This window comes from Halteromyces radiatus (assembly GCF_025201355.1).
Source record: "Halteromyces radiatus strain CBS 162.75 chromosome Unknown BX664scaffold_2, whole genome shotgun sequence".
Classification (NCBI taxonomy): domain Eukaryota; kingdom Fungi; phylum Mucoromycota; class Mucoromycetes; order Mucorales; family Cunninghamellaceae; genus Halteromyces; species Halteromyces radiatus.
Genome location: NW_026251688.1, coordinates 3,639,273 through 3,659,854, shown reverse-complemented (window position 1 = coordinate 3,659,854; position 20,582 = coordinate 3,639,273). Strand labels below are relative to the sequence as shown.

The 20,582-nt window shown below is 33.5% G+C and overlaps 8 protein-coding genes across 8 annotated transcripts; 2 read left to right on the top strand and 6 right to left on the bottom strand.

The window, feature by feature from the left end:
- Positions 1-18: 18 nt before the first annotated feature.
- BX664DRAFT_326622 (acyl-CoA dehydrogenase/oxidase) lies at positions 19-2,262 on the bottom strand. The gene is made up of 8 exons (XM_051544267.1): positions 1,795-2,262; positions 1,380-1,704; positions 1,095-1,296; positions 876-1,036; positions 737-801; positions 601-676; positions 196-544; positions 19-120 (listed from the first exon to the last, which is right to left on the bottom strand). The coding sequence occupies exons 1-8, from the start codon at positions 2,208-2,210 to the stop codon at positions 80-82; spliced, it is 1,635 nt and encodes a 544-aa protein (XP_051403765.1). The 5' UTR covers positions 2,211-2,262; the 3' UTR covers positions 19-79.
- Positions 2,263-2,427: 165 nt separating this feature from the next.
- BX664DRAFT_326620 (Bromodomain-containing protein) lies at positions 2,428-5,858 on the bottom strand. Its single transcript, XM_051544266.1, has 11 exons — positions 5,749-5,858; positions 4,979-5,636; positions 4,396-4,882; positions 4,130-4,189; positions 3,990-4,055; positions 3,865-3,926; positions 3,606-3,782; positions 3,269-3,535; positions 3,107-3,198; positions 2,904-2,967; positions 2,428-2,821 (listed from the first exon to the last, which is right to left on the bottom strand). Exons 1-11 carry the CDS (start codon positions 5,805-5,807, stop codon positions 2,555-2,557), a joined length of 2,259 nt encoding a protein of 752 aa, XP_051403764.1. The 5' UTR covers positions 5,808-5,858; the 3' UTR covers positions 2,428-2,554.
- Positions 5,859-6,008: 150 nt separating this feature from the next.
- On the top strand, positions 6,009-7,508 carry BX664DRAFT_326616 (serine-threonine protein kinase 19). The gene is made up of 5 exons (XM_051544265.1): positions 6,009-6,352; positions 6,429-6,612; positions 6,678-6,958; positions 7,013-7,098; positions 7,174-7,508. Exons 1-5 carry the CDS (start codon positions 6,191-6,193, stop codon positions 7,232-7,234), a joined length of 774 nt encoding a protein of 257 aa, XP_051403763.1. The 5' UTR covers positions 6,009-6,190; the 3' UTR covers positions 7,235-7,508.
- A 285-nt stretch (positions 7,509-7,793) lies between these two features.
- BX664DRAFT_326613 (agmatinase) lies at positions 7,794-9,459 on the bottom strand. The gene is made up of 5 exons (XM_051544264.1): positions 9,051-9,459; positions 8,653-8,945; positions 8,274-8,576; positions 8,091-8,203; positions 7,794-8,015 (listed from the first exon to the last, which is right to left on the bottom strand). The coding sequence occupies exons 1-5, from the start codon at positions 9,399-9,401 to the stop codon at positions 7,918-7,920; spliced, it is 1,158 nt and encodes a 385-aa protein (XP_051403762.1). The 5' UTR covers positions 9,402-9,459; the 3' UTR covers positions 7,794-7,917.
- Positions 9,460-10,300: 841 nt separating this feature from the next.
- On the top strand, positions 10,301-12,057 carry BX664DRAFT_326612 (mediator complex subunit 27-domain-containing protein). Its single transcript, XM_051544263.1, has 8 exons — positions 10,301-10,399; positions 10,466-10,616; positions 10,718-10,781; positions 10,844-10,951; positions 11,018-11,210; positions 11,292-11,396; positions 11,466-11,582; positions 11,665-12,057. The coding sequence occupies exons 1-8, from the start codon at positions 10,328-10,330 to the stop codon at positions 11,926-11,928; spliced, it is 1,074 nt and encodes a 357-aa protein (XP_051403761.1). The 5' UTR covers positions 10,301-10,327; the 3' UTR covers positions 11,929-12,057.
- A 257-nt stretch (positions 12,058-12,314) lies between these two features.
- BX664DRAFT_326609 (ubiquinol-cytochrome C reductase hinge domain-containing protein) lies at positions 12,315-13,358 on the bottom strand. The gene is made up of 4 exons (XM_051544262.1): positions 13,100-13,358; positions 12,662-12,742; positions 12,511-12,554; positions 12,315-12,434 (listed from the first exon to the last, which is right to left on the bottom strand). The coding sequence occupies exons 1-4, from the start codon at positions 13,275-13,277 to the stop codon at positions 12,402-12,404; spliced, it is 336 nt and encodes a 111-aa protein (XP_051403760.1). The 5' UTR covers positions 13,278-13,358; the 3' UTR covers positions 12,315-12,401.
- A 241-nt stretch (positions 13,359-13,599) lies between these two features.
- BX664DRAFT_276310 (uncharacterized protein) lies at positions 13,600-16,889 on the bottom strand. Its single transcript, XM_051541320.1, has 8 exons — positions 16,724-16,889; positions 16,560-16,653; positions 16,378-16,482; positions 16,137-16,257; positions 15,874-16,050; positions 14,732-15,800; positions 14,390-14,658; positions 13,600-14,300 (listed from the first exon to the last, which is right to left on the bottom strand). The coding sequence occupies exons 1-8, from the start codon at positions 16,807-16,809 to the stop codon at positions 13,735-13,737; spliced, it is 2,487 nt and encodes an 828-aa protein (XP_051403759.1). The 5' UTR covers positions 16,810-16,889; the 3' UTR covers positions 13,600-13,734.
- A 508-nt stretch (positions 16,890-17,397) lies between these two features.
- On the bottom strand, positions 17,398-20,399 carry BX664DRAFT_258065 (uncharacterized protein; the record flags this gene model as incomplete). Its single annotated transcript, XM_051540536.1, has 9 exons — positions 17,398-17,766; positions 17,875-18,053; positions 18,258-18,482; positions 18,569-18,753; positions 18,860-19,005; positions 19,328-19,504; positions 19,570-19,671; positions 19,882-20,015; positions 20,120-20,399. 9 exons carry the CDS (start codon positions 20,397-20,399, stop codon positions 17,398-17,400), a joined length of 1,797 nt encoding a protein of 598 aa, XP_051403758.1.
- Between the last annotated feature and the right edge of the window lie 183 nt (positions 20,400-20,582).

The window sequence follows — 20,582 nt, the reverse complement described above, 5'->3', positions numbered from 1 at the left end:
CAAAAAAAAAAAAAAAATCGGTAGATCAATATTGTTTATTCAAAAAGAAATAGATAAAAAAAAATGTATATATAACCTATTATAACTTGACTTTTTTCAATGTTTGTCGTACTCCAAGATCTAAAAAAAAAAAAAAAAAAAAGAACAAAAATTTAACCATCATAACTTTGTAAAACTATAATATTTTTTTTTTACCAAGCATAATTTCTTCAGATCCACCAGGAATAGCATAAGCTCGTACTTCTCTATATAATCGTTCTACCTTTTCAGCTTGTCCACCTCGGGTATATGCTAAACCACCAAAGATTTGTGCAGCTTCACGAGCACAATATTCAAATGTTTGAGTACTTTGAGCCTTCAGTAATGCAATAGGTCCACCAAGAACATTAGCTTGAGTTTCATGAGGTAAAGTCTTGACTTGATACAGAATACTTTCAAGCCAAGCATGTGTAGCTTCCACTTGACGAATACAATGTCCAAATTTATTGCGAATCACAGGATGTTGAATCAAAGGTTGACCAAATGTCTTGCGCTTAAGAGAATGCTACAGCAACAAAATATATATTAAAATTTGAATTTAATTTTCCTTTCTTTAATTACCTTGAAAGCTTCTTCAATACAAACACGAGCTAAACGATTTGCTTGCATCACAATACCAAGACGTTCATGATTGAAACTATAAAACCAAAGTTATTAAACATCCTTCAACATATCATCATCATTACTATTTACATACTTGGTCATAATATATTTGAATCCATGATTGAGTTTACCAATCAAATTTGTTTTTGGTACCTTGACCTATTATCATCATTAAAAAAAAAAAAAAAAAAAGATGAATACTTACAAAGCTTTTTCATTTTTGAATCACTTACATCTTCAAAGGTAATATAGGAAGTACCAGAACCCCACATACCTTGGCAATCCATGGCCCGAGCATTCACACCTTGTAAAGTACGTGGAACAAGTAATAATGAGATACCAGCCATACCTGAACCACCAGTACGAGCAGCCACAACATAATAATCAGCATAAGCTAATTTAAAGAGAATCATTTAGTAAAACAAAAGAAATTTTCCATTTAAAAATCTTACCTCCTTGAGTAATCCATTTCTTTTCACCATTCAAGATAAAATGATCACCAGCATCCTTGGCACTTGTAGTAAGATTAGCCACATCCGATCCAGCAGAAGGTTCAGTAATAGCCAAAGAAATGAATTTTTCACCAGAAAGAACAGCAGGTACGACTTCTTTTTTCATTTCATCACTACCAAAATTGAGTACAGGAGGAAGTGCCTAATAAAAATCAAGCACAATAGAATTAAAAAAAAAATAGTGAGTGAGGTTCTATATCTATAAAAAGAATATAATATACTTACAATAGCTAAACCACCTTCGACAGCCCAAACCAAACCACCAGAACCACATCGAGAAAGTTCATCCACACAGATAAATTCATGGAAAATATCAAATTGATCTGTAGTCAAACCAGCAGGTAAAGGATAAGGTAATAAGGAAGCCACAGAAGGATTGGAAGCAGCACCAGAAATAGCAGCCAACATACCAATTTCACCACATCTTTTCACCACTGATCGAGGAATAGCTTTAGCTTCACTCCATTCATGACAGAAAGGAGTGATTTCCTTATCGACAAATTCACGCATGACCTTTCGTAATTCGATATGAGACTTGTTATAGTAAGGACTAAAAAAAAAACACAAGATCAATAAGATTATCATATCGCTATTAACTTTTTTTTTTTTTTGGTTCATCAAAGAAAAAAAAAAAACTTACCTATTCCATTCTTGATACCAAGAGGGATCACCATAAGGAATACCTTCACCAAATTTGCTTTCAGCACCCGAAACTATATCCGAGATAGTATAAGTTGCAGGACTAGAACGAGTAGTAGCAGAAGTAGCAGGAGTAGCAGGAGTAGCAGGAGTAGCAGAAGTAGTAGGAGTAGCAGGAGTAGAAGAAGCAATGACACCAATTTGCATAGGTAAACCGACACGTTGCATGATAGCGTCATTATGGAAGTTTTTGAATTGCTGACTTGCATCTTTTCCGGCCATTTTGACAAGTACTTTTTTACCACCAGGATGTTCAGATAAGAATTTAGTCACGTCAAATACTTTGTCATCAACAATGATCCAACAATCTTTGGCATTGTTATGTTGAGCTACTTGTTCTACTGTATAAGTTTGCATAGTAATGTAAGAAAAGTAAAGAAAAAAGAAGAAAAAGAAATGAATAAAAAAAAAAAAAAAAAAAAAGAGGTTAAAATCTAAATCTTTTTGTAAGCTGAAATACACCCCCTCCGCATATAAAATATCCCTTTCATTTCCGCTGAGTAAGGTGATCGGGAAATCAACGAAATATTAAAGTTTTTGACATCCATGTTACGAAAAACATCAATAATTTATCTTCTTTTTACAAGGTGAATCAACAATTTATTAGATTTAAATATAATAGATAAGAATGAATGAGAAGAATAAGAAATATTCCAATCAACACTATAAAAACAAAAAAAAAAGTATACAAGAGGGTTGATCTATTCTATGTCCATATCCATCTCCATTTTGTTATCAGTATCTTGTTGTGGTCGTAAACGAATCCCTTTAGTCAAGATTTGTCGTCGAAGTTCATTCAAATTGAGATTGGCTCGCCGTACAAATCCTGGTGCAGGCATACGTCGATAATCCACAGTATCACGTTCCCAGATAAATAAATCCCGCCAATCTTGATCACGATTCAAAGCTGTCGATTCAAAGTGATGGAACATCAATTTTTGTTTGCTGATATCTACATGATGATGTTCCTATTTATAAATATATTATATATAAAATTAATCATTCATATATCATCTCTCTTTTTTTTTTTTTTGTATGTGTCAAACTTACCAAACTTGCCAATCGATTTGCCTTGTCTTTTCGTTTACGTTGTTCCATCCATTCTTTATGTTCCCTATGAAATCATGGTACAAGAAGTGATAAACACAAAATGACCAATGATCCATTCCATTCTATCCATTTTTTTCACTTCCATTCTACCAATCCACTATATCTCTTCATTTCCTTTTTTTTTTTTTTTGATAAATACTTACTTTCTTTGTTCCTCTAGTTGACGGAAAGCTTGTTGTTTCTTTTCCATGAACTGGCGATCCTTTTCCTTTCTTTGTTCCTCTTCTTCACGTTTCTATGTGTTACAAAATAAAAGGAAAAAAAAGGGAGTTAATTTTAATTTAATATATAGGATTGATTCTTACCTGTTGATCTCGTACACGATTTTCACCTTTCATACGATCAATATATTCAGTAATATCAAAGGTTTTTGTTGGAACAGGTGCCGTTTCTTTCGGTTTGGGTGGAGCAGATGCGGTTGTTGTTGTGTTAGTTATTGTTGATGTTGTTACTGGTGGTGCTGAATTGATAGATGAAGGTGGTGTTAATATTGAAGATTCCATATCATCTGTTGATCCCGATTTTTGAGCCAAAGCTAACCATTTGTCATGATTCTGTAATACAAGAGGAGTCTAATATAAGAAGAAGAAAAAAGTAGATGAGATATCTTTTTTTTTTTCAATATGATTGATCTGATCATACTTTCTTTTCAGGTTTTTTCTCTGGAGGTGGGGAAATTTTGCTACCAATAGCTAATTTCGGTCGTTTAGATTCAGTTCGTGGTTCTGTTGATAAAGCCAATCCTGGATTCTTGATTGGTTTCAATTCTTGTTGTGGAGTCGCGATTGCGGTTGATGATGGCGGAGGAGTAGGTGTATTCTATCAAAATAGAGCAACAAATGGATGAACAAACACATACAATCAAAAAACCTTCCTATTTTTTTCAAGTTGTTTCACTTACAGATTTGGGTTCTTCACTTGGTTTCGTCGTTAATTTCAGTCGTAGGATGGTAGGCGGTCGAACTAGAAAGAAAACAATAATAAAAAGGGTTTATTGATTCCATTTAAGTTGCATTCTTCTCTTACCTTCTTCAACTGATGGCGTTGATGTTTTCTGATCATTGATGATAGTTGATGCTACTTCATTGGTATCTACAGGAGATAATTGGATGAATATTATGATTTTCTATTAACATTATTTACAAATTATTATTATTTCATTTTACCTTTGGTGACATTTGTTACCAGTTTGATTTTTCTGTCTAGTTTTTTGGAATCCTTTTTCGCTAATAATAATAATAATAATAATAATAATAATAATAATAATAATAATAATAATAATAATAATAATAATAATAATAATAATAATAATAATAATAATAATAATAATAATAATAATAATAATAATAATAATAATAATAATAATAAGAATAATAATAAGAATTAGTCAAGCATATAGTAAAATTAAAAAAAAATGACATTATATTATTACCTTTTGACGATGCCTTTTTGTGTATCTTCTTCCAAAATGATTCAAATAAATGTTCGAGTTTCTTGCCTAATTGATGTACAGCATGTTCTGGTGGATTATACGCATAACAATTAGCGAATATCAGTCGTATATCTTTTTCGAATTCGTCTTCATTTCCATATTCGTAATCCCCTAGTTTCCGTTCTACTGTTGACAAGTCCATTGGATGTGAAATGATTTGGTAATAGTCTGTTGCACCCCAAGCTTCTGCATTCACTGGTAAGAGGAATGGCCAATTCAAATCCGAATGTTTTCCCTTCTTCAATTCCTTGATAGTTGATTCACATCGTTTGAATTGATCATCTGGCATAATAGCTACTTGATCCATTGTCGTATTATCGTCCTCTACTATACCGCTATCGTTTGTATCATTATTCTTGTTATTTTCTTGTGTTTCGGATACATTATTTGAATCTATATTTTTCGTATTCGTTTCAGCTGTTGTGTCCTATAAAGATAATATATGATAATAATAAGAACAATAATGAAAGATAATCAGTTATCCTATTCGTCTTGTTCGTTAATATATATATTTGATTTTTACCAATTGAGGTTCGGGTCGTTTTTTTAGCCATTTTTCGAATACTTCTTCTAATTTCTTGGCATCCAAAGAGACTGGGTCTTGAGCATTATTATAAAGAAAACAATTGTCGAAAACTAAACGTACATCCGCCAGAAACGCGTCAACTGATTCATATTGATGAGTGTTGAGTTTTTGAGATATAGTACCGAGATCCATAGGTTGTTTTATAATATCCAAGTAATCGGGTATGTTGAAGGCCACTACATCAACAGGTTGTAAAAAGGCAATGGCTTTTCGATGTTTCATGAGCGCAGTCAATGTCTTTATACAGTAAGCTTGTTCTTGTTTTGACATTTTTCGTTTTTGTTGCTGTATAGATTGTTGTTTTTGTTGATCATTAGATATAGATATTGATTGTGGTTGTGATTCGGGTGGTGATGGCTGGTGAGAATAGTTTGGTACATAATGTTGTTGTGGAGGTTGTTCTTGATTATGGTATGTAGTCGGCAATAACTCTTGATAATGATTTGTATTGAAATGTTTGTGATCGATGATTTTGTCACTAGTCTCGTTATATATATCGTTGTGTTGTTGTTGTGTGTATACTGAGTCATCTGTAAATGTATCGATAGCCATAGGTGATAAAGAAGGTTGTGGGGAGAGATTATCGTTCAACCCGCTTAAAATATTGTGTATATATATTAGGGAGAATATAAAGTAAAAGAATTGTATAAATAAAAATTAAGTGTTATTGAAATATATGTATACTAGAATAATCGTAATTTGTTTACCTGTCATAATCTTGCTCCATAAGCGAAGCAAAAGGTCGCTTTTGGGCTTGATTGGTCATGCTAGCGAATGATCGACTCGAATAATAAAAGGAAAAGGTGTTAAAAAAAAAAAAAAGAGAAAAAAAAATATTTTGTGTAAAAGAGTTATCGCTGCGTCATTAGAAAAGAATAGCGGTGTTTAAAACTCAATGGAGATAACATATGTTTTTTTCTTCTTCCCTTTCTCTCATTCTTTTCTTATTTCTTTTTATATATGAATACACGGAAAAGAGCTTACTACAGTACTGTTATTGAAAAAGCGGATTATGGTTTACGACCTATAGACCCCGATGTTTATGGAAATAAGAAACGAGCTACAAGGGATATTATACAGAAGTTACAGCAACAAAATAATGACAATAACGACGAAGAGGACGATAAAGCTTTTGACGATATTGTAGACATGTTTTCAGATACCATTGCCACAGCTCTATACCTTATCAATCAACTCATGTTTCCTCCTTCAGAAAAAAAACAAATTGCCAACAGTAAGTTTCCTCGGGTCTGTTTTATACACCAGATATATAGTATCTTACAGGATAATACTGCGGTCGATAGAGAAATTGTAAGTCATACAAAAGATATAATACACATATTGTTCTATTGACCATTAATTTCTTTTTTTTTTTTTTTATGTACAGCAACAATCTGTGAAAGCAGGTACTTGGCGAAAATTCCATATTGTTGGCACTTTGGATGATGAATATGCGGTGATGGAAACAAAGGACTATTTGCTGACCATTCAAGAAGCCAAGCAAGAATTTATAAAGGATGTTACCGATGGTATTAATAAAGACGGAAAAGATCTAGATCCTGGATTATTTGGTGAGTTTAAATGAAGGAAAAGAATTCTTTTATAATTTATATTAATCACACATGTATTTGTTTAGATCGATTTCAACAACTTGTGCATGATGGACGTTATTTTGACACTACTATTGCTCGACAGGCACTTATCTCACCAAATACAACTTCATCATCAACAGAACAATTCACAGAAAAGGAACTGATTCAATTATGCAAATATGGTCTTTTACTACCTCATATGAAGAAAGATTCTTATTGGTTTGCTATTCGACGACAAGGCACATTCATGTCTTCCTTTTTGAAAGGTCGTACAGAAGTTCTGCGGATGTTGAAAAAACGATCTACAAAGGATATTATGGAAAAGGTAATAAAAAAAAAATCGAACAAGGACATATCAATTTAACTATTTTTATAATAGCTCTTCAAAACCAAGAAACTTCGACAAACAGTATTCAGTCATGATTTTATCTTACATGATTTAATTGGCAGTGGTCGTGTTGAAAGGTAAATTGGAAAAATGGGAATGATGTATATATTACCATCCTATTCAACTTTATTATTCTAAACACAAATATTTAGGCATAAAACAGCTATGGGTGATTTGATCAAACTGACAAAGAAAGGTGAATTGGGCCGTTAGGATACAAGATCAATGATACGATATCGCTCAAAAGAGTAAGGTCATCTTAGACAGCTCTCCTATCTCTTTCTGGTAAAAAGACATAGTATGGTTGTTCGCATATCGGGCTACGATGAACGCAGGGTAATAATGGATTTGAATAAAATTAAGTTTCACTTGTTTCTTACTTTGTCGACATTGAATGGGGGATATTTTACTTTAATTAGTGTTTATTAGAATAGATTATATGTATATCAATAAAATTGGGACATTTAAATCAAAGATGATATGATCTTGATATTACTTATTTTAAATCAGTTCATTACAGAAGCAATTGGCTATTGAAAAAGAGACAAAACTATACAAATATCATGAGCACACCCTATTATTTTCTACACATCTTCCACTGTCTCTATAACGAAACCTGCCTCTACCACAATCAGAGCTATTAAGACATCCGGTGCTCCACACGTAAATGCTCTACATTTATCATCATGTTTTCTGTTCGTACCATGGCAACATCTACCATTCAAAGAGTTTTCTCCATCTTGATTTGATGATGAATGAAGGAAGACGAATCTAAAAAACAAGTTATCTTTTTCTTTTTATTCTATACAAGGATTTCAATACAATAAGATTATAAAAAAAAGAAACTAAACTACATTAACTAACTCTAAAAAATAATATAAAGAGACTGTCGTTCTTTATTCACCATGTTTCACCATCATGGACATGATTTCATAAATCAAATCGGCTGCAAGGTAGCTGGTAAGTTGAGCTTGAGTGTCATATGCAGGAGCAACTAAGGAGATAACATTAAAATGATCATGTCAGTCAGTTACAATATTCTTTTTTTTTTTTTTTTGTGGATTCGTACCTTCAACAACATCCATTCCAACAATATTGTAACCATTCAAGCCACGAAGGATATACTTGAGTTCCCGGGTTAACAAACCACCACTTTCAGGAGTACCAGTTGCAGGAGCCATGCTATAATTTAAAATGAGAGATATTAGGATAAAACAAAAGGTGTGTAAATTTGATCATCCATTTGATTTACCTTGGATCAATAACATCAATATCAATTGAAAGATAAAGCAACGTATCATCTTTTGGACCAATCACTTCCTTGATTCGTTCTACCATTCCTTCCACACCTAATGTAAAGATGTCATTCGCCTTGACCATACGAAAACCTAAAGCTTCATCACGTTGGATATCTTCTTCATCATACAAACTTGATCGAATGCCCACGTGCATTGAGGTACCATTGGTGGTTAAACCTTCTTTGGCAGCATGATAAAGAGGATTACCATGATTGAATCTGGATTGTTTAGCCTTGACATTGTAGATTTCAGGAGCCCTATAGAAAAAAAAAGAATGTCAGTGACGTTTAAACTTCCATCCAAACTTTTTATATGATTAATAGATAACTTTACCAGGTATCAAGATGAGAATCAAAATGAATGACTGTGATAGGTTTCTTGTAGGCAGCACGCATGGCTCGTAAAACAGGCAAAAGAATTGTGTGATCACCACCGAGAGTAACAAGACGTGGAGGAATAGCAATTTCTTGATCAGGCTTAGGAGGACGTTGAAGAACATACTTTGCGTGTGCTTCTATTTGACCCATGGCATGTTCAGCATCAAAAGGTTCAAAGGGAATATCACCACAATCCACTAATTTGGCCCATGATTTGAATGGATTTACCTTGATTTCATAGTTGAAACCCTAAATAATAAATAGATCAATATTTAATATACATATATATATATATATATATATATATATATATATATCATTCTTCTTTTTTTTTTTTCTTTTTTTTTTTCCTACCTTGATACGTTTAGATCCTTCACGGATAGCAGAAGGACCAAAGCGAGCACCAGTTCGAAAAGTAACACCAATATCATAAGGAGCACCAATAACAGCGATATCATAATCTTCCACAATACCTTCTTCAAAGCATTGTAAATAAGGCAAATGAGCAAAAGTAGATATACCAGCGAAGGAAGGCATATAAACATCCTTTTCTAACACAGGACGGTCAAAGTTAACGGGAATATCAGAAGGACCAGAGACAATAGGCATTTGACCAAACACTTGTTCATGTTCATGACCAGCATGACCTAAGACCAATGCAGTAAGACAAGAAAGAGTAATACTTGTAAGTGTAATAAAATACATGTAGAAATAAAACCTTGCGGGAAGAGTATATATAATATAAATAAATAAAAAAAAAAAAGAAAGAAAGAAAGGAAGAAAAACAAAAAACTAAAAAAAATCTATCCTTTATATTCCTTTTTTGGGTGGGGGTAGTTTAGCTGTTTTTTCTTTTTTCTGTGAACGGCGGTTGAAACGGGTCCTTTCTATCCATATCATTGGCTCTTATGACAAATACTGGTCATTATACTTTTAGCTTCAGCTATTTTGTTACTTTTGTTCGTTTGGCTATGTTGATGTTTTCGTACTTTAGCTAGTTCATCTATATTCCCATCGGAAAAGAGAGAACCCGATTTATTTCGATGATTGATAAGGTACACTTTATATATTCTAACATCTTTTTATGATATTGCTTGGTGTGAAAGCGGTAACCAACACTTTAGCATAAATGTTTAGTGGTTCCTGTGCAACTTCATTGGGTGAAATAATATTTTGATCAATGCAAAAAAAAAAAAAAGCCCTTGGTATCAGCCAGGCTGGGACCGGAGGATGAATTTTCGTTGATTTGTTCCTTGTTATTGGTTCGTACAGTTTATTCTGGGTATATGATGTGACTCTCCCGGAGAATTGGTTGATGTGTGCTGTGTATCTTTTTGTGTTCCCAACAGTAATCCTTTTCACTGAGTAAACCCTTCTAGAAATATGATGATGTAGTGCAAGTTAAAGTTATAGTGAACAAGAGTAAAATATATAGATATGAGTAACAAAATCATGTGCTTTATCTGTCAATTTGAAGGCATACAATCTTTTTTTTTTTTTGAGAAAAGTTTATTTTTCAGTCTCCGTGGGTGAGAGAATTCGTGTTTGCTCGCCACTTTTTGTGTATCTCTCTTTCTCCCTTTTTTTTTTTTTTTTTTTAACCACAGCACAATACGATCTTCTCAAATTCAATGATGACCGCGACTAGAACACAGCAAGAGATTGAACAAGATGTCGCAAATATAGACCGCACGTTATCAACGGTAATATTTACATTTATCAAGTAAAAAAAAAAAAAGATGAATATACTTACCATGAATATATTATAGATATCAGAAACACGTTCCTCTTTGCAACATTTTATACGAACAATCAAAAAGAATCCAAATGGTCCTACTTATATCCATCAATTCAGTGAAGGTCTCAACAAGATTAAAAGAGATCTGAATCGCCAGTCAGTGGAAGTGGAAAACTTGAAAGGTAAACTCATTTGTTATTTGTCGTATAGTATCTGCTGTTTCTCGTATTAACGTATTCTTCCTTTTCCTCTCTCCTTTTTTTTGGGTTATTTGGCTTTGTAGTTGCTTTGGAATATGCTCAACAAGTGGCTCAAGTGAATGCATTTGATTGGCCTGCTATCAAAGAGTAAGTCAAATTTAAAAGAATGTATTGTAACGACTTGTCTAACCATCTTTCTTTATGTCTAGAATTATGAATAAGGAAACCACCAACAATGAAGGACAAGTTGATACACAAGTTGAAACAAAAAAAGAAACCGGCAATACAGTGAAAACTGAAGTGGATCGTCTATATAGGTATATTGGGCAATATTGTAATGTAGTTACAAGTTACTGGATATTAATTAATTTTTTTTATCCTAGCGAATTGTCTTCCATCGTTTTGGAAAAGCATCAAACCGGTTCATCAAAAGATCACGATAATGTTCCAATCGATTTTATTACCTCTCATTTCAGCCAATGGATGAATTCGAACAAACATCAACATCATCATATCAGCGGCAAATTTCTGGAACAAGAGCAGTCGATTACCACTGGTTCTACATGTTGTTTACAGGTATATGTTAGAAAGAAAATATGAAAGTGTATAAGACATCGCTAATTTCTTTTTATTTTTTTTTCTACTACAAATGATTAGATTTCTGTGCACAAGGTGCTAACTGCTACAATGGATTTGGAATATCATTACCCATCCGATTCGCTGATCATTCACCGATATGAAATCAAAGGTCCCAAGGAAAATGTAAGTCATCTTATACATATTGTATAGATTTTATTATGATGTAGATCTAATCTGAAATATTTTTTATAGAAACCATTTTGGAAAGAATCAAAGTACAATGTATTTCAAAAGATCACCCTGATTGCTGCAAGAGCTTTCGAAGATATGACGTTACTAAGTGCAAGAGAAGCTCTTCTCGGTTTGCTGGTAAGAAACGGATTAAGGAAAAAAGAAAAATATGCCAAGTCGAAACTCACACATTTTTACCTTACTAAAATATATACAACAGGATTGGCTTTCAAGTTATCATCACTTATTTACTGCTCCATGTCATCGCTGCCAAAAACGCCTTCAATATGATTCACCACAATACAAACATCTACCACCAGTAATACGAACTTGGGTTCAAAGGAAAAACGCCACTGATATACCTATCACGTCAACAACTGTTACGACGCCGTTATCGTCGCCAACGAAAAATGAACCAACTACTGATCATCAAGGAATCACAGGACTTCCTTACCATATTCGATGTTTTAACACTACTGTTTGAACATATCCTTAGATTCTATTGTTGTTATTGTTATAATTTGTATGATATCCCTTACCTTCATGTACATTCATTTTTAGTTTATTTGTTGTTTTTTTTTATGATAATAAAAAGGTTTTATTATACATTGTATTTGTTTCGTTCTCATTCTTGATTTGGTAACCAATTGCCTTACCATATAGATCTTTATAGAAATCAACAGTAGAAATCATAGGGCTATTCCCCCCTTGATCGACCATTAACAAAAATAGATACATAGAGTTATCACCGGTACGCCTTCACAGATATCCCAATACACAAACTTGAACAAGAGTCCAAGAGGGCGAATATCAAGACATTTGATAAACACAACAAAAAAAAAAAAGAGAGAGAGAGAGAGAGACAGAATATGCATGTATATAAGTGATTTTATTCAGTGTATAATTGTAAAAGAAAAAGAAAGAACTAGGAAGGGTGTTGTTGGAGAGGCATATCATTTATTTGGTAGCAGCAAAGATCTTGGGAGCAGCCTACAAAATCAAATATATATATATTAGTAACCTCATCCTATCATATCATTCGCATACGATAATCTATTCTACTTACGCATTCATCAGCACAGTGCATGAAATGGAAGAATTCTTCAATACCTATTTTTTTTTAAAAAAAAAAAAACAAAAAAAAAAAAAAAAAGATCAGTATTGTCTTTTCCTTTGGACATTTGTATCAAATCGTCCCTATCTTTTTTTAAACGTACAGTTTTCAGAAGAGCCATTTTCAACACGTTCATTGCACTCATCGAGGTGGTGCTTAAGAGAAGAACATTGCTTGGCGCATTCTATAATAAAAGTCGAATATTTATAAAAGAAAGAGAGAGAGAGAAAAAAAAAGAAGTGAGTCATATAAATCAATGAATTTTTCCACCACTATCATGACCATTGTATCCGACACAAACACACATATTTATACACAGACATAAGCAAATATAGACATAAATATTCAAATCTTTGTCGAATGGCACTGTTGACATTTACGAACCAAAATAAAAAAAAAAAATAGGAGTCGTTCCAAGAAAAAGAATATATAGATACAAGTGTTCCATTGACGCGTGTATGTATGTATGTATATGTGTGTCGGTCTTTTTGTCTTGTTGCCAAGGTCACTATATTTCCAATAATAATTCAAATGAACTTACCTTCCATGATAGCTTCCTTAGGATCTTCAGGTTCTTCTTCTTCTTCTTCTTCTTCTTCTTCTTCCACTACTTCTTCTTCAGCAGCAGGAGCTTCTTCTTCTACAATTTCGACAGGTTGTTCTTCTTCGTCAGCGTAGACAGTGGGAATGAAAGTAGAGAAAAATTCAGAGAGACCCATGGTGGATAATGTAGTGATAGGAGAGTAGGGAAGTAAAGAAAAGAAAGAGACGGTGGAGTTTAGAAAAGAAAGAAAAAAAAAAATATTACACTGGCCAACCCCTCTCAGTGTTTTCTCGACTCTAGTCAATTGAAAAAAAAAAAAGAAAATTAACCCTGGCTAACCAAGCCACCCAATTCATCCTATCTTTCTAATCTCAATCCAAAAAAAGTAACGGTCCTGAAATCTATTCATGCATATGCTAAGAATTGTTTGTTTTCTTTATTGATTGAAATATGTACAAATGATCTTTTTTTCTTTTTTTTTTTCCTTTTTTTGTTTTACTATGGTAGTATAAAATAATAATAATGAAAAAAGAACCATCCAATATAAGAATATGAAGATAATAAATGATAAAATGATAGGTGTTGTATATACGAAGTTGACGTTGGGGATGTTTAAAAAAAAAAATACAAAACTATAAAGTGGGAGAAGAACCAGTGGAATGAAGTCTAATGTTTGACAAAATGGAATAAACATACGGAGAGAGAGAAGGTTTGCTATCGGAAATGCTGATAAGTTTGATTTCATAAGGTGTGAGATAAGCAGGACTGCTTGGATCTTCTGATAACAATCGAAGTATATGTATTGCCACCAAAGGTACACCCTTGAGTTCATTACATGGTGTTTCTAATACCGATAAGTTATTTGTATTCATCGTTCCTTGTTCGTTATTCTTGTCGTTCTGATCATTGATTCCATTGTTGTCGTCCAACTGTGATGATGTTGATGGTGATAACGTAGAAGGGTAAGAAGAGAATGGAGTTGATTCTACCATTGTTGTCTGAGGTATTTCCGCTATATGTCCAAGTAAATGTGTAATCAACTCGTCTTTTGATTTTATCGATTGTGAGCAGTTATTCCATTCGCAAACATAATCATCAGACGCTTGAATATGATTTTGAATATGGTTTTCCAAGGAAGAAGAGTCACTATAGATATTGTCAGTGCAACCAGCCCATTGACAAAGATAATGTGTGCTCACTAGATTGATATAAATGTAAGTTACAGTATTTTAAATATAGTTTCATTCTTATCCATTCGCTCTTTTTTTTTTTTTTTTTTTTTTTTACGTTCATCATGCAAAATGTTCATTTTGATTTGTAATCCCTTCACACATAAGCCTTCAATCTTGGTACCAAACGTAGATGGGTTTCGAATAATTTGTCCATTTTCCATCACATATGATGGTGGTTGTTCGGGAAATGCAATGGTCAGTACTGAATAAAAATGGTGTATTTTCAAAGCTTTTTCCATGCCAAATCGAGAATAATAGAGTAGATACAAATCATCCAACGACAATGAATGAGTGTGATGAGTTGCTTCAAATTTGTCCTTAAGCCTATATGAAAAAGTGTGTTTGATGAGCGTTTGATTTTATAGCATTTTCCATCGCCTCTTTTTTTGGATATTACCATCCTAAGCAACGAAAAGGTTCTTCAAGAGTTGAATATTCGACCAAACTAGGTATAGGAGTATGTTGATTGCCAAGTCCTATTGTTCCACCAATCATATTACTTGCTGCAGTATTATGGGTATTGACACTACTAATGCTACTGTTGCTACTGGAACTACCACTTGGTGATAAAGGCTGCAACGTCATACTACTGGGTGTCGTTGCTGTTGTCACATCATCTTTGATAAGTTTTGATACATAATATTTAACCGAGAATTGTAATTTGTTGACCAATAATCCAACATAGGCACCTTCATAAGCAGAAAGCATTTGAGATCGACATTCCGCAGAGATATTGACTTGCTGATAAAGATATTCCAAAGAAACACCAACTAATTCTTCATCCGTCGCCAAAAGATTTTGAGCAATACAACCCATGACTTGAGTATTATTCGCCAAAAAAAGTTGATTCAAATCACACATCCCAATGACTGTTAATGCACGAATAGAAGCCACAACAAGATATCGATCTTGAGCATAGATTAGCTTGGTAAGACATGGAATCCAAGGATCATCAGGACCTGCCAAAGGAATATCACTTGCCATGTTTTCCACAATATCAATACAATATCGGCCGATTTCTAATCCACCTGTCAAAGTCGACATATCCAATGTTTTGATCACCAATTCTTTCAAAATAGCATGAGTTGATAACATTGCTGAGTCTGCCTTGCATGTTGAATAATTTCGAATAATATGTAGAACCTTCTTTAATCGATCCATTTTGACAGTTGATTCATCATCTTCATCCAAATCCATAAGACTAGACAAGGTATCATTACTATTATTATTATTATTATCAGAATTGCTGTTTTTGGTACTGTCGATTGGCTGCTTTTGTCGAAGAAATAATTGCCCTTGTTCTAATAACAGTTCCACGAGCATTGGGGTGTTCGAAACAGGTAAAGACTGAGGAGTAGTGTACGTGAGATCGAGCAAAAAATTCAATGCCCAGTCGATATCCTTGTCATCACCAAATCGTAGTGCAAATAGAATCTTTTGTTTTTTCCCTTCTTCCAAAATCACATCTAATAATAATAAAAAAAAATAAGTCATATACCAATACCAAGTTATGAATCTTTAACACAGGTTTATTCTTACCATTGGTTGTTACCACAGACGAATCAGAGGAAAAGTTGTCACCAAAATCATCATTATAAGTTACAGAATCTTGTGATAAAGGAGTTGGTGGATATGTCGTAGTATCTTGAGTAGAGTCAAACACAGTAATGCCATTATCAGTCCTCATCTTTTTTTGCTTCGTCTTTGAAGGTGTACCTATAAAGGTGAAGGATAAGAAAAAAAGAAAGGTATTAGAAATGATAATGTATGGTTTATTTGTCGCATCATAAGAATTAGCTTACGAGGAACATGTTTTCTGTATTTGCTTCCAGCCAAAGTACTGATTCGATGCGCATGCGGTCCTTTGAGTTCTTCTGGTGGTTTCCAAGTCTTTCCATTCACATTTTCTTCTTCCCAACCAAGCTAGATTCATAAAATAATAATAATAATAATAATAATAATAATAATAATAATAATAATAATAATAATAAAAAGAGTGAGATAATCACCACTAGACACCATTCCAATTTCTGTCACACTTACCAGATTCCGAATATAGAGCCCTTTTAGAATATAGGCACTGTTGGTACAGGTAGCAGGAAATTTGAATTGATTACCAACTTGTTTCCATGCTCTCCCTTGTGTCACCTACAGAAAACAAAAAAAAAATGAATTGAGCATTTTTAATTGAACAAGATATAAGGCGTTAGTTAAAAAAATGTTACCTTTTCAAAACCACCAAAACCAAGGACAATCTTGTATAATTTCAATAAATCCAGGCGTTTCTTTCCAAGAATAGGTTCTACCTGTAATGTGGTCCTATATTGGAATAAAGAAATGTGATGTTGGTAATCTATTTATCATCCAATAATTTGTTCTTTCTTTTTACCCTTTTGCTGCATGGAACTGACTAAGATCGTTGATAAAGTTGACATATTCTGCTGAACGTTCTATAGTATTCGTCAGCTTCCGCATTGAAGGGGACGAGACACAATGAATGACAACAAAGTTTGAAAAGGCAGTGCAAAGAAAAAGAGAGAGAAAGAGAGAGAAAGAGAAAGAAAGGGAAGAGAAAAAAAAAAACTAGAATGGCCCTTTTTTCTCGAAAATGCATCTTTCGATACTGGTGGCTTATGGCGGAGGTAGAAATAGATGTCTTTACATACAGAATGTACGTTTTGTGTATGTAATCAAAATCAAAGTAAAGGTTGAATATTTGTGATTCTCTTTTATTCTCTCCATTTTACCATAAAATATCAAATAATTCTGTCAAATATTAAGGTAAATGACAGGAAATTATCATATTTTATCTCGTCTTTTTTTCGAATTGATTACCTAATAAACTTGAACACTAACATAGAATACTGCATAATTCAAAATAATAAAGTCAAATGATGACAATATCAATAATTTACAGAAATATAAAGAGGAATGAATTTGTATATTGATACAGTAATAGAATACAGTCAAAAGTTCAACTTTATTGAAGAAACTAATCAAACAATATCAATAAAGAATCTAATATATATATATATATATATATATATAGACTAAAACTAAAAATTACCAATCCTTCAAAATCATTTGAATCTTTTGTAAAAATGTGTCGATAGTACCGTTGCCATCAAGATTATTATTGTTCTTAACTATTTGCTCTTGTCCTTCCATTGTCACATCTTCGTTGTTGATCTCATTTTCATTTTGGTCGTCCACCATCTTGATATCATCCACCGTGCTTGATAATTTCGCCATGACATCCTCTTGTTGTTGCTGCTGTTGTTGTAGTTGTCGTACTTTTTGTTGTATCCAAGGCATTCGTGTTCCCAAACTTTTAATCAATTTTTCCAGCTTCGTTTCATGAATATCCTGTCGCCAATATTCACCAAAAATAACCTTTTCAGGGGATGACTTGTATTCAATAGGCAATTGTAACTAAAACAGTAAAAAAAAAAAAAAAAAAAATTAATTCGCTTTCCTTTTTTTTTTTTTTCCTCCTCATCGTACTCTTTTGATTATTCTTTCATAATTATATATGCTTACCAAGCGTTTTTCTTCATCCACAGAAAGCTCTTGGTCTTCTAGGAGATCATACACCAGTCTTTTTGGTACCCTTTGTGCATTCCAATCGCTACCCACATGAAACCAATTGATAACAGATGCAGAGGCAGGAAGTCGAGGATCATAAGGACCAACGATAGCGCCCACAAATGGTTCTAATACTGATGTTGATGATGATGGTGATGTCGTTGATGGTAATGGTGACGACGATGATGATTTTGGTGCTGGAGGTGACGATTGAGAGTCTTCATTGTTATTTATGAGGGACCCATCATCTGTTTTCGAATCCTCGTTGCCTGTTGTGGTTGTGGTTGATGATGATGTTGCCATTGCTGTATCTACGGTTGTTGTCAGAGTAGGACCACATTCATCTCGGCAGAGTCTTTGATAATTGCATTGGTTTTCAATATCCACCAAACTTGGATCAGGAATAAAGGTTGGATGAGAATGATACCAGCCCACTACCGTCATATTTTTGTCTTCAATCAATTGTCGAGTCTCAAGTGCACTTGTAGGATCCATTTCCACATTCACATCATTTTGACCAGTATTAAGAGATCGACATGGATAAGCTTCCTTGACCAGAATGCCTAAATAAGAGATAAATTGATAAGTAATTCTAAAACTATATAGGCCGTCCTTCTTTCTCATTTTTTTTTTGTTATTCAATACTTACGTCTCGTTGTCTTATCCCACTCGCCAGCTAAAAAACCGATAATTTCCGTTGTCATCAAGTGTGCATGAAAATCCATTGTCAGCAATACATTTGAATGGACAGACATTTCAAATGGTTGAGAACCTTGAATGTTCGAGCCTGGTTTGCCAATAAAAGGTTCACATTTCACCATGGTAAGAGGATCACTATGAAATAATAATAATAATAAAAAAAAAAAAGGAAGAAGCATGAGTTCAAAATATCAAAATTTTAGAAATATTTTTCTTGTCACATATTTTTTCATTCACTTACTCATCCTTGCCTAGTTGATTATAATTTATTGAATTTCTGCTTCTTGGTCGTCGAAGTCTGGAAGATGCATAATTGGTACGTCCATTATCTTCATAGATTGTATCAGGAGAAGGTGAATTACTGCGAGATTTTGACTTGGTTGATTTCTTTGTCCTATACAAAATAAAAAAAAAAAAAAAGTAACTTGATTATGAACAAAATTCTCTATATTAAAAGTAGTATATGTTGAATATTACAATGATCTTACTTTTTAGAGGACGTTGTAGTGGAAGATGACGATGGTGATTGCTTCTTAGGTGAGGGAGACTTGCCATTCATAGAGATTGGAGTTGTCGATGGTGATTGTTGCAATGGTTCCATAGTGGTATTCCCAACATTCAGATCCGTTGTTACTTGTTCCGGTTCTTTGTCAGGCTTGGTGTTTTCTATCTTTTTTCTATCCAAAGTATTTTCTTCAGGTCGATCTACTTGCATAGGTTCATCAGCGATAGGTTCAGTAACAATTGGTTCTGTACGTTTAGGTGCAACATCAGTTGGAGTTGATTTCGTTCCCATAGCCATGCGATTCAAATATGGTTTGGCAGCAGCTGAATCAGGATCCAAAGGTTTACCAGACAATGTGAACCCTTCGCCACTTTCTTTTACCTACAAAATCAAGTAATGGTCAGTACTTGATCACACATAACAACATAGAGCTGATCATCGCATACCTTATCTGGTAAAGGTAGATTGTCCCGGTACAGTTTGATGAAATGTTTTTGAGCATGACTTCGAATAGAGTGAGGATCACGAGTACCCATATGTCGTGAAAGCTATGAAAAAAAAAAAAGAGAGAGAAGTCAGTCATGATAATCAACTATCAAGCACTTTGATCTTCCTCCATCATAGTTATAATTTACATCATTCCAATTTCGGCCATGTAAATTCAGACCTTCCAAAAACAAGACTTCTTCTTCATCAGTGTAGACACCAGTTTTGAATCCAGGAGGCAAGGGCTTTTTGACTTTTTTGATTTTTTCCACTTTTGGCGCGTCGTTGACTTCAGAAGGTTGAGAACCATCAACATTTGGTGTAGCTGCTTTAATGTCTGATGGAACATTTGAAGCATTATCATTATCGATAGCTGCATTCTTTCGTTTCCTTCCTCGCTGTTGTGCTTATGAAAATTAGAAAAAAAAAAAAAAAAGGTGTGAATCAGTCATCCAATATCTTCGTTTTTTTTTTACACTTTTTTTTTTTTTGCTTATAAAGGGAACTTACGTTCTGCTTTCTTAGCCTTGGTCTTCTTTGATTTTCCATATCGCTTTGGTGCATAATCATCACTATCATCTTCTTCGTAGCTATCATCAAGGTCATGACTACTTCCACGGTAACGGTCATAGTGTCGCGAGTCGTTACTGTATTCTGCATAGTAATCACTACCACCATCATGCATTGCGTCTTGAGCCAATAATTTTGCAATGAGGGCTGAACTCATTTCTTCTTCTTCAGCTTTAGATAAGGTTGCTGTATCGTCTTTTTGTTGTTTCTTTGGTGGCATGATATATATCTGTTGAGAAGTCTATAGAAAGAAAAAACAAGATGGTTAATAATAAAAAAACAAGTTTTCTCTATATTGAATAAATGGGTTGTCTGCAAGCATAAAAATCCATTTCCCGAAAAAAAAACTTCCCAAAAAAGTAAAATCATGCTACGCATATCTATCATTCGTCCGTATTATTGA

Bases quoted from the DNA above. Each gene is read 5' to 3' on its own strand.
- BX664DRAFT_326609 (XM_051544262.1), bottom strand. From the start codon at position 13,277: ATGGGTCTCTCTGAATTTTTCTCTACTTTCATTCCCACTGTCTACGCT. The intron at 12,555-12,661 runs GTACGTTTAAAA...AAAAAAAAATAG, and splicing joins AAATGGCTCTTCTGAAAACT to GTATTGAAGAATTCTTCCAT. The intron at 12,435-12,510 runs GTAAGTAGAATA...TTGATTTTGTAG, and splicing joins TGCACTGTGCTGATGAATGC to GCTGCTCCCAAGATCTTTGC.
- BX664DRAFT_326612 (XM_051544263.1), top strand. From the start codon at position 10,328: ATGATGACCGCGACTAGAACACAGCAAGAGATTGAACAAGATGTCGCA. The intron at 10,782-10,843 runs GTAAGTCAAATT...CTTTATGTCTAG, and splicing joins GATTGGCCTGCTATCAAAGA to AATTATGAATAAGGAAACCA. The intron at 11,397-11,465 runs GTAAGTCATCTT...TATTTTTTATAG, and splicing joins TCAAAGGTCCCAAGGAAAAT to AAACCATTTTGGAAAGAATC.
- BX664DRAFT_276310 (XM_051541320.1), bottom strand. From the start codon at position 16,809: ATGCGGAAGCTGACGAATACTATAGAACGTTCAGCAGAATATGTCAAC. The intron at 16,654-16,723 runs GTAAAAAGAAAG...ATTCCAATATAG, and splicing joins CAGTTCCATGCAGCAAAAGG to GACCACATTACAGGTAGAAC. The intron at 14,301-14,389 runs GTAAAAAAAAAA...ATATCAATCTAG, and splicing joins GAACATTTTGCATGATGAAC to TGAGCACACATTATCTTTGT.
- BX664DRAFT_326613 (XM_051544264.1), bottom strand. From the start codon at position 9,401: ATGTATTTTATTACACTTACAAGTATTACTCTTTCTTGTCTTACTGCA. The intron at 8,577-8,652 runs GTAAAGTTATCT...TTTTTTCTATAG, and splicing joins GATTCTCATCTTGATACCTG to GGCTCCTGAAATCTACAATG. The intron at 8,016-8,090 runs GTACGAATCCAC...TTATCTCCTTAG, and splicing joins TGGAATGGATGTTGTTGAAG to TTGCTCCTGCATATGACACT.
- BX664DRAFT_326620 (XM_051544266.1), bottom strand. From the start codon at position 5,807: ATGACCAATCAAGCCCAAAAGCGACCTTTTGCTTCGCTTATGGAGCAA. The intron at 4,883-4,978 runs GTAAAAATCAAA...TTATCTTTATAG, and splicing joins AACGACCCGAACCTCAATTG to GACACAACAGCTGAAACGAA. The intron at 3,927-3,989 runs GTAAGAGAAGAA...TTTTCTTTCTAG, and splicing joins AACGCCATCAGTTGAAGAAG to TTCGACCGCCTACCATCCTA.
- BX664DRAFT_326622 (XM_051544267.1), bottom strand. From the start codon at position 2,210: ATGCAAACTTATACAGTAGAACAAGTAGCTCAACATAACAATGCCAAA. The intron at 1,705-1,794 runs GTAAGTTTTTTT...TTTTTTTTTTAG, and splicing joins TGGTATCAAGAATGGAATAG to TCCTTACTATAACAAGTCTC. The intron at 1,037-1,094 runs GTAAGATTTTTA...TCTTTAAATTAG, and splicing joins GAAATGGATTACTCAAGGAG to CTTATGCTGATTATTATGTT.
- BX664DRAFT_326616 (XM_051544265.1), top strand. From the start codon at position 6,191: ATGTTTTCAGATACCATTGCCACAGCTCTATACCTTATCAATCAACTC. The intron at 6,959-7,012 runs GTAATAAAAAAA...TTTTTATAATAG, and splicing joins CAAAGGATATTATGGAAAAG to CTCTTCAAAACCAAGAAACT. The intron at 7,099-7,173 runs GTAAATTGGAAA...ACAAATATTTAG, and splicing joins GGCAGTGGTCGTGTTGAAAG to GCATAAAACAGCTATGGGTG.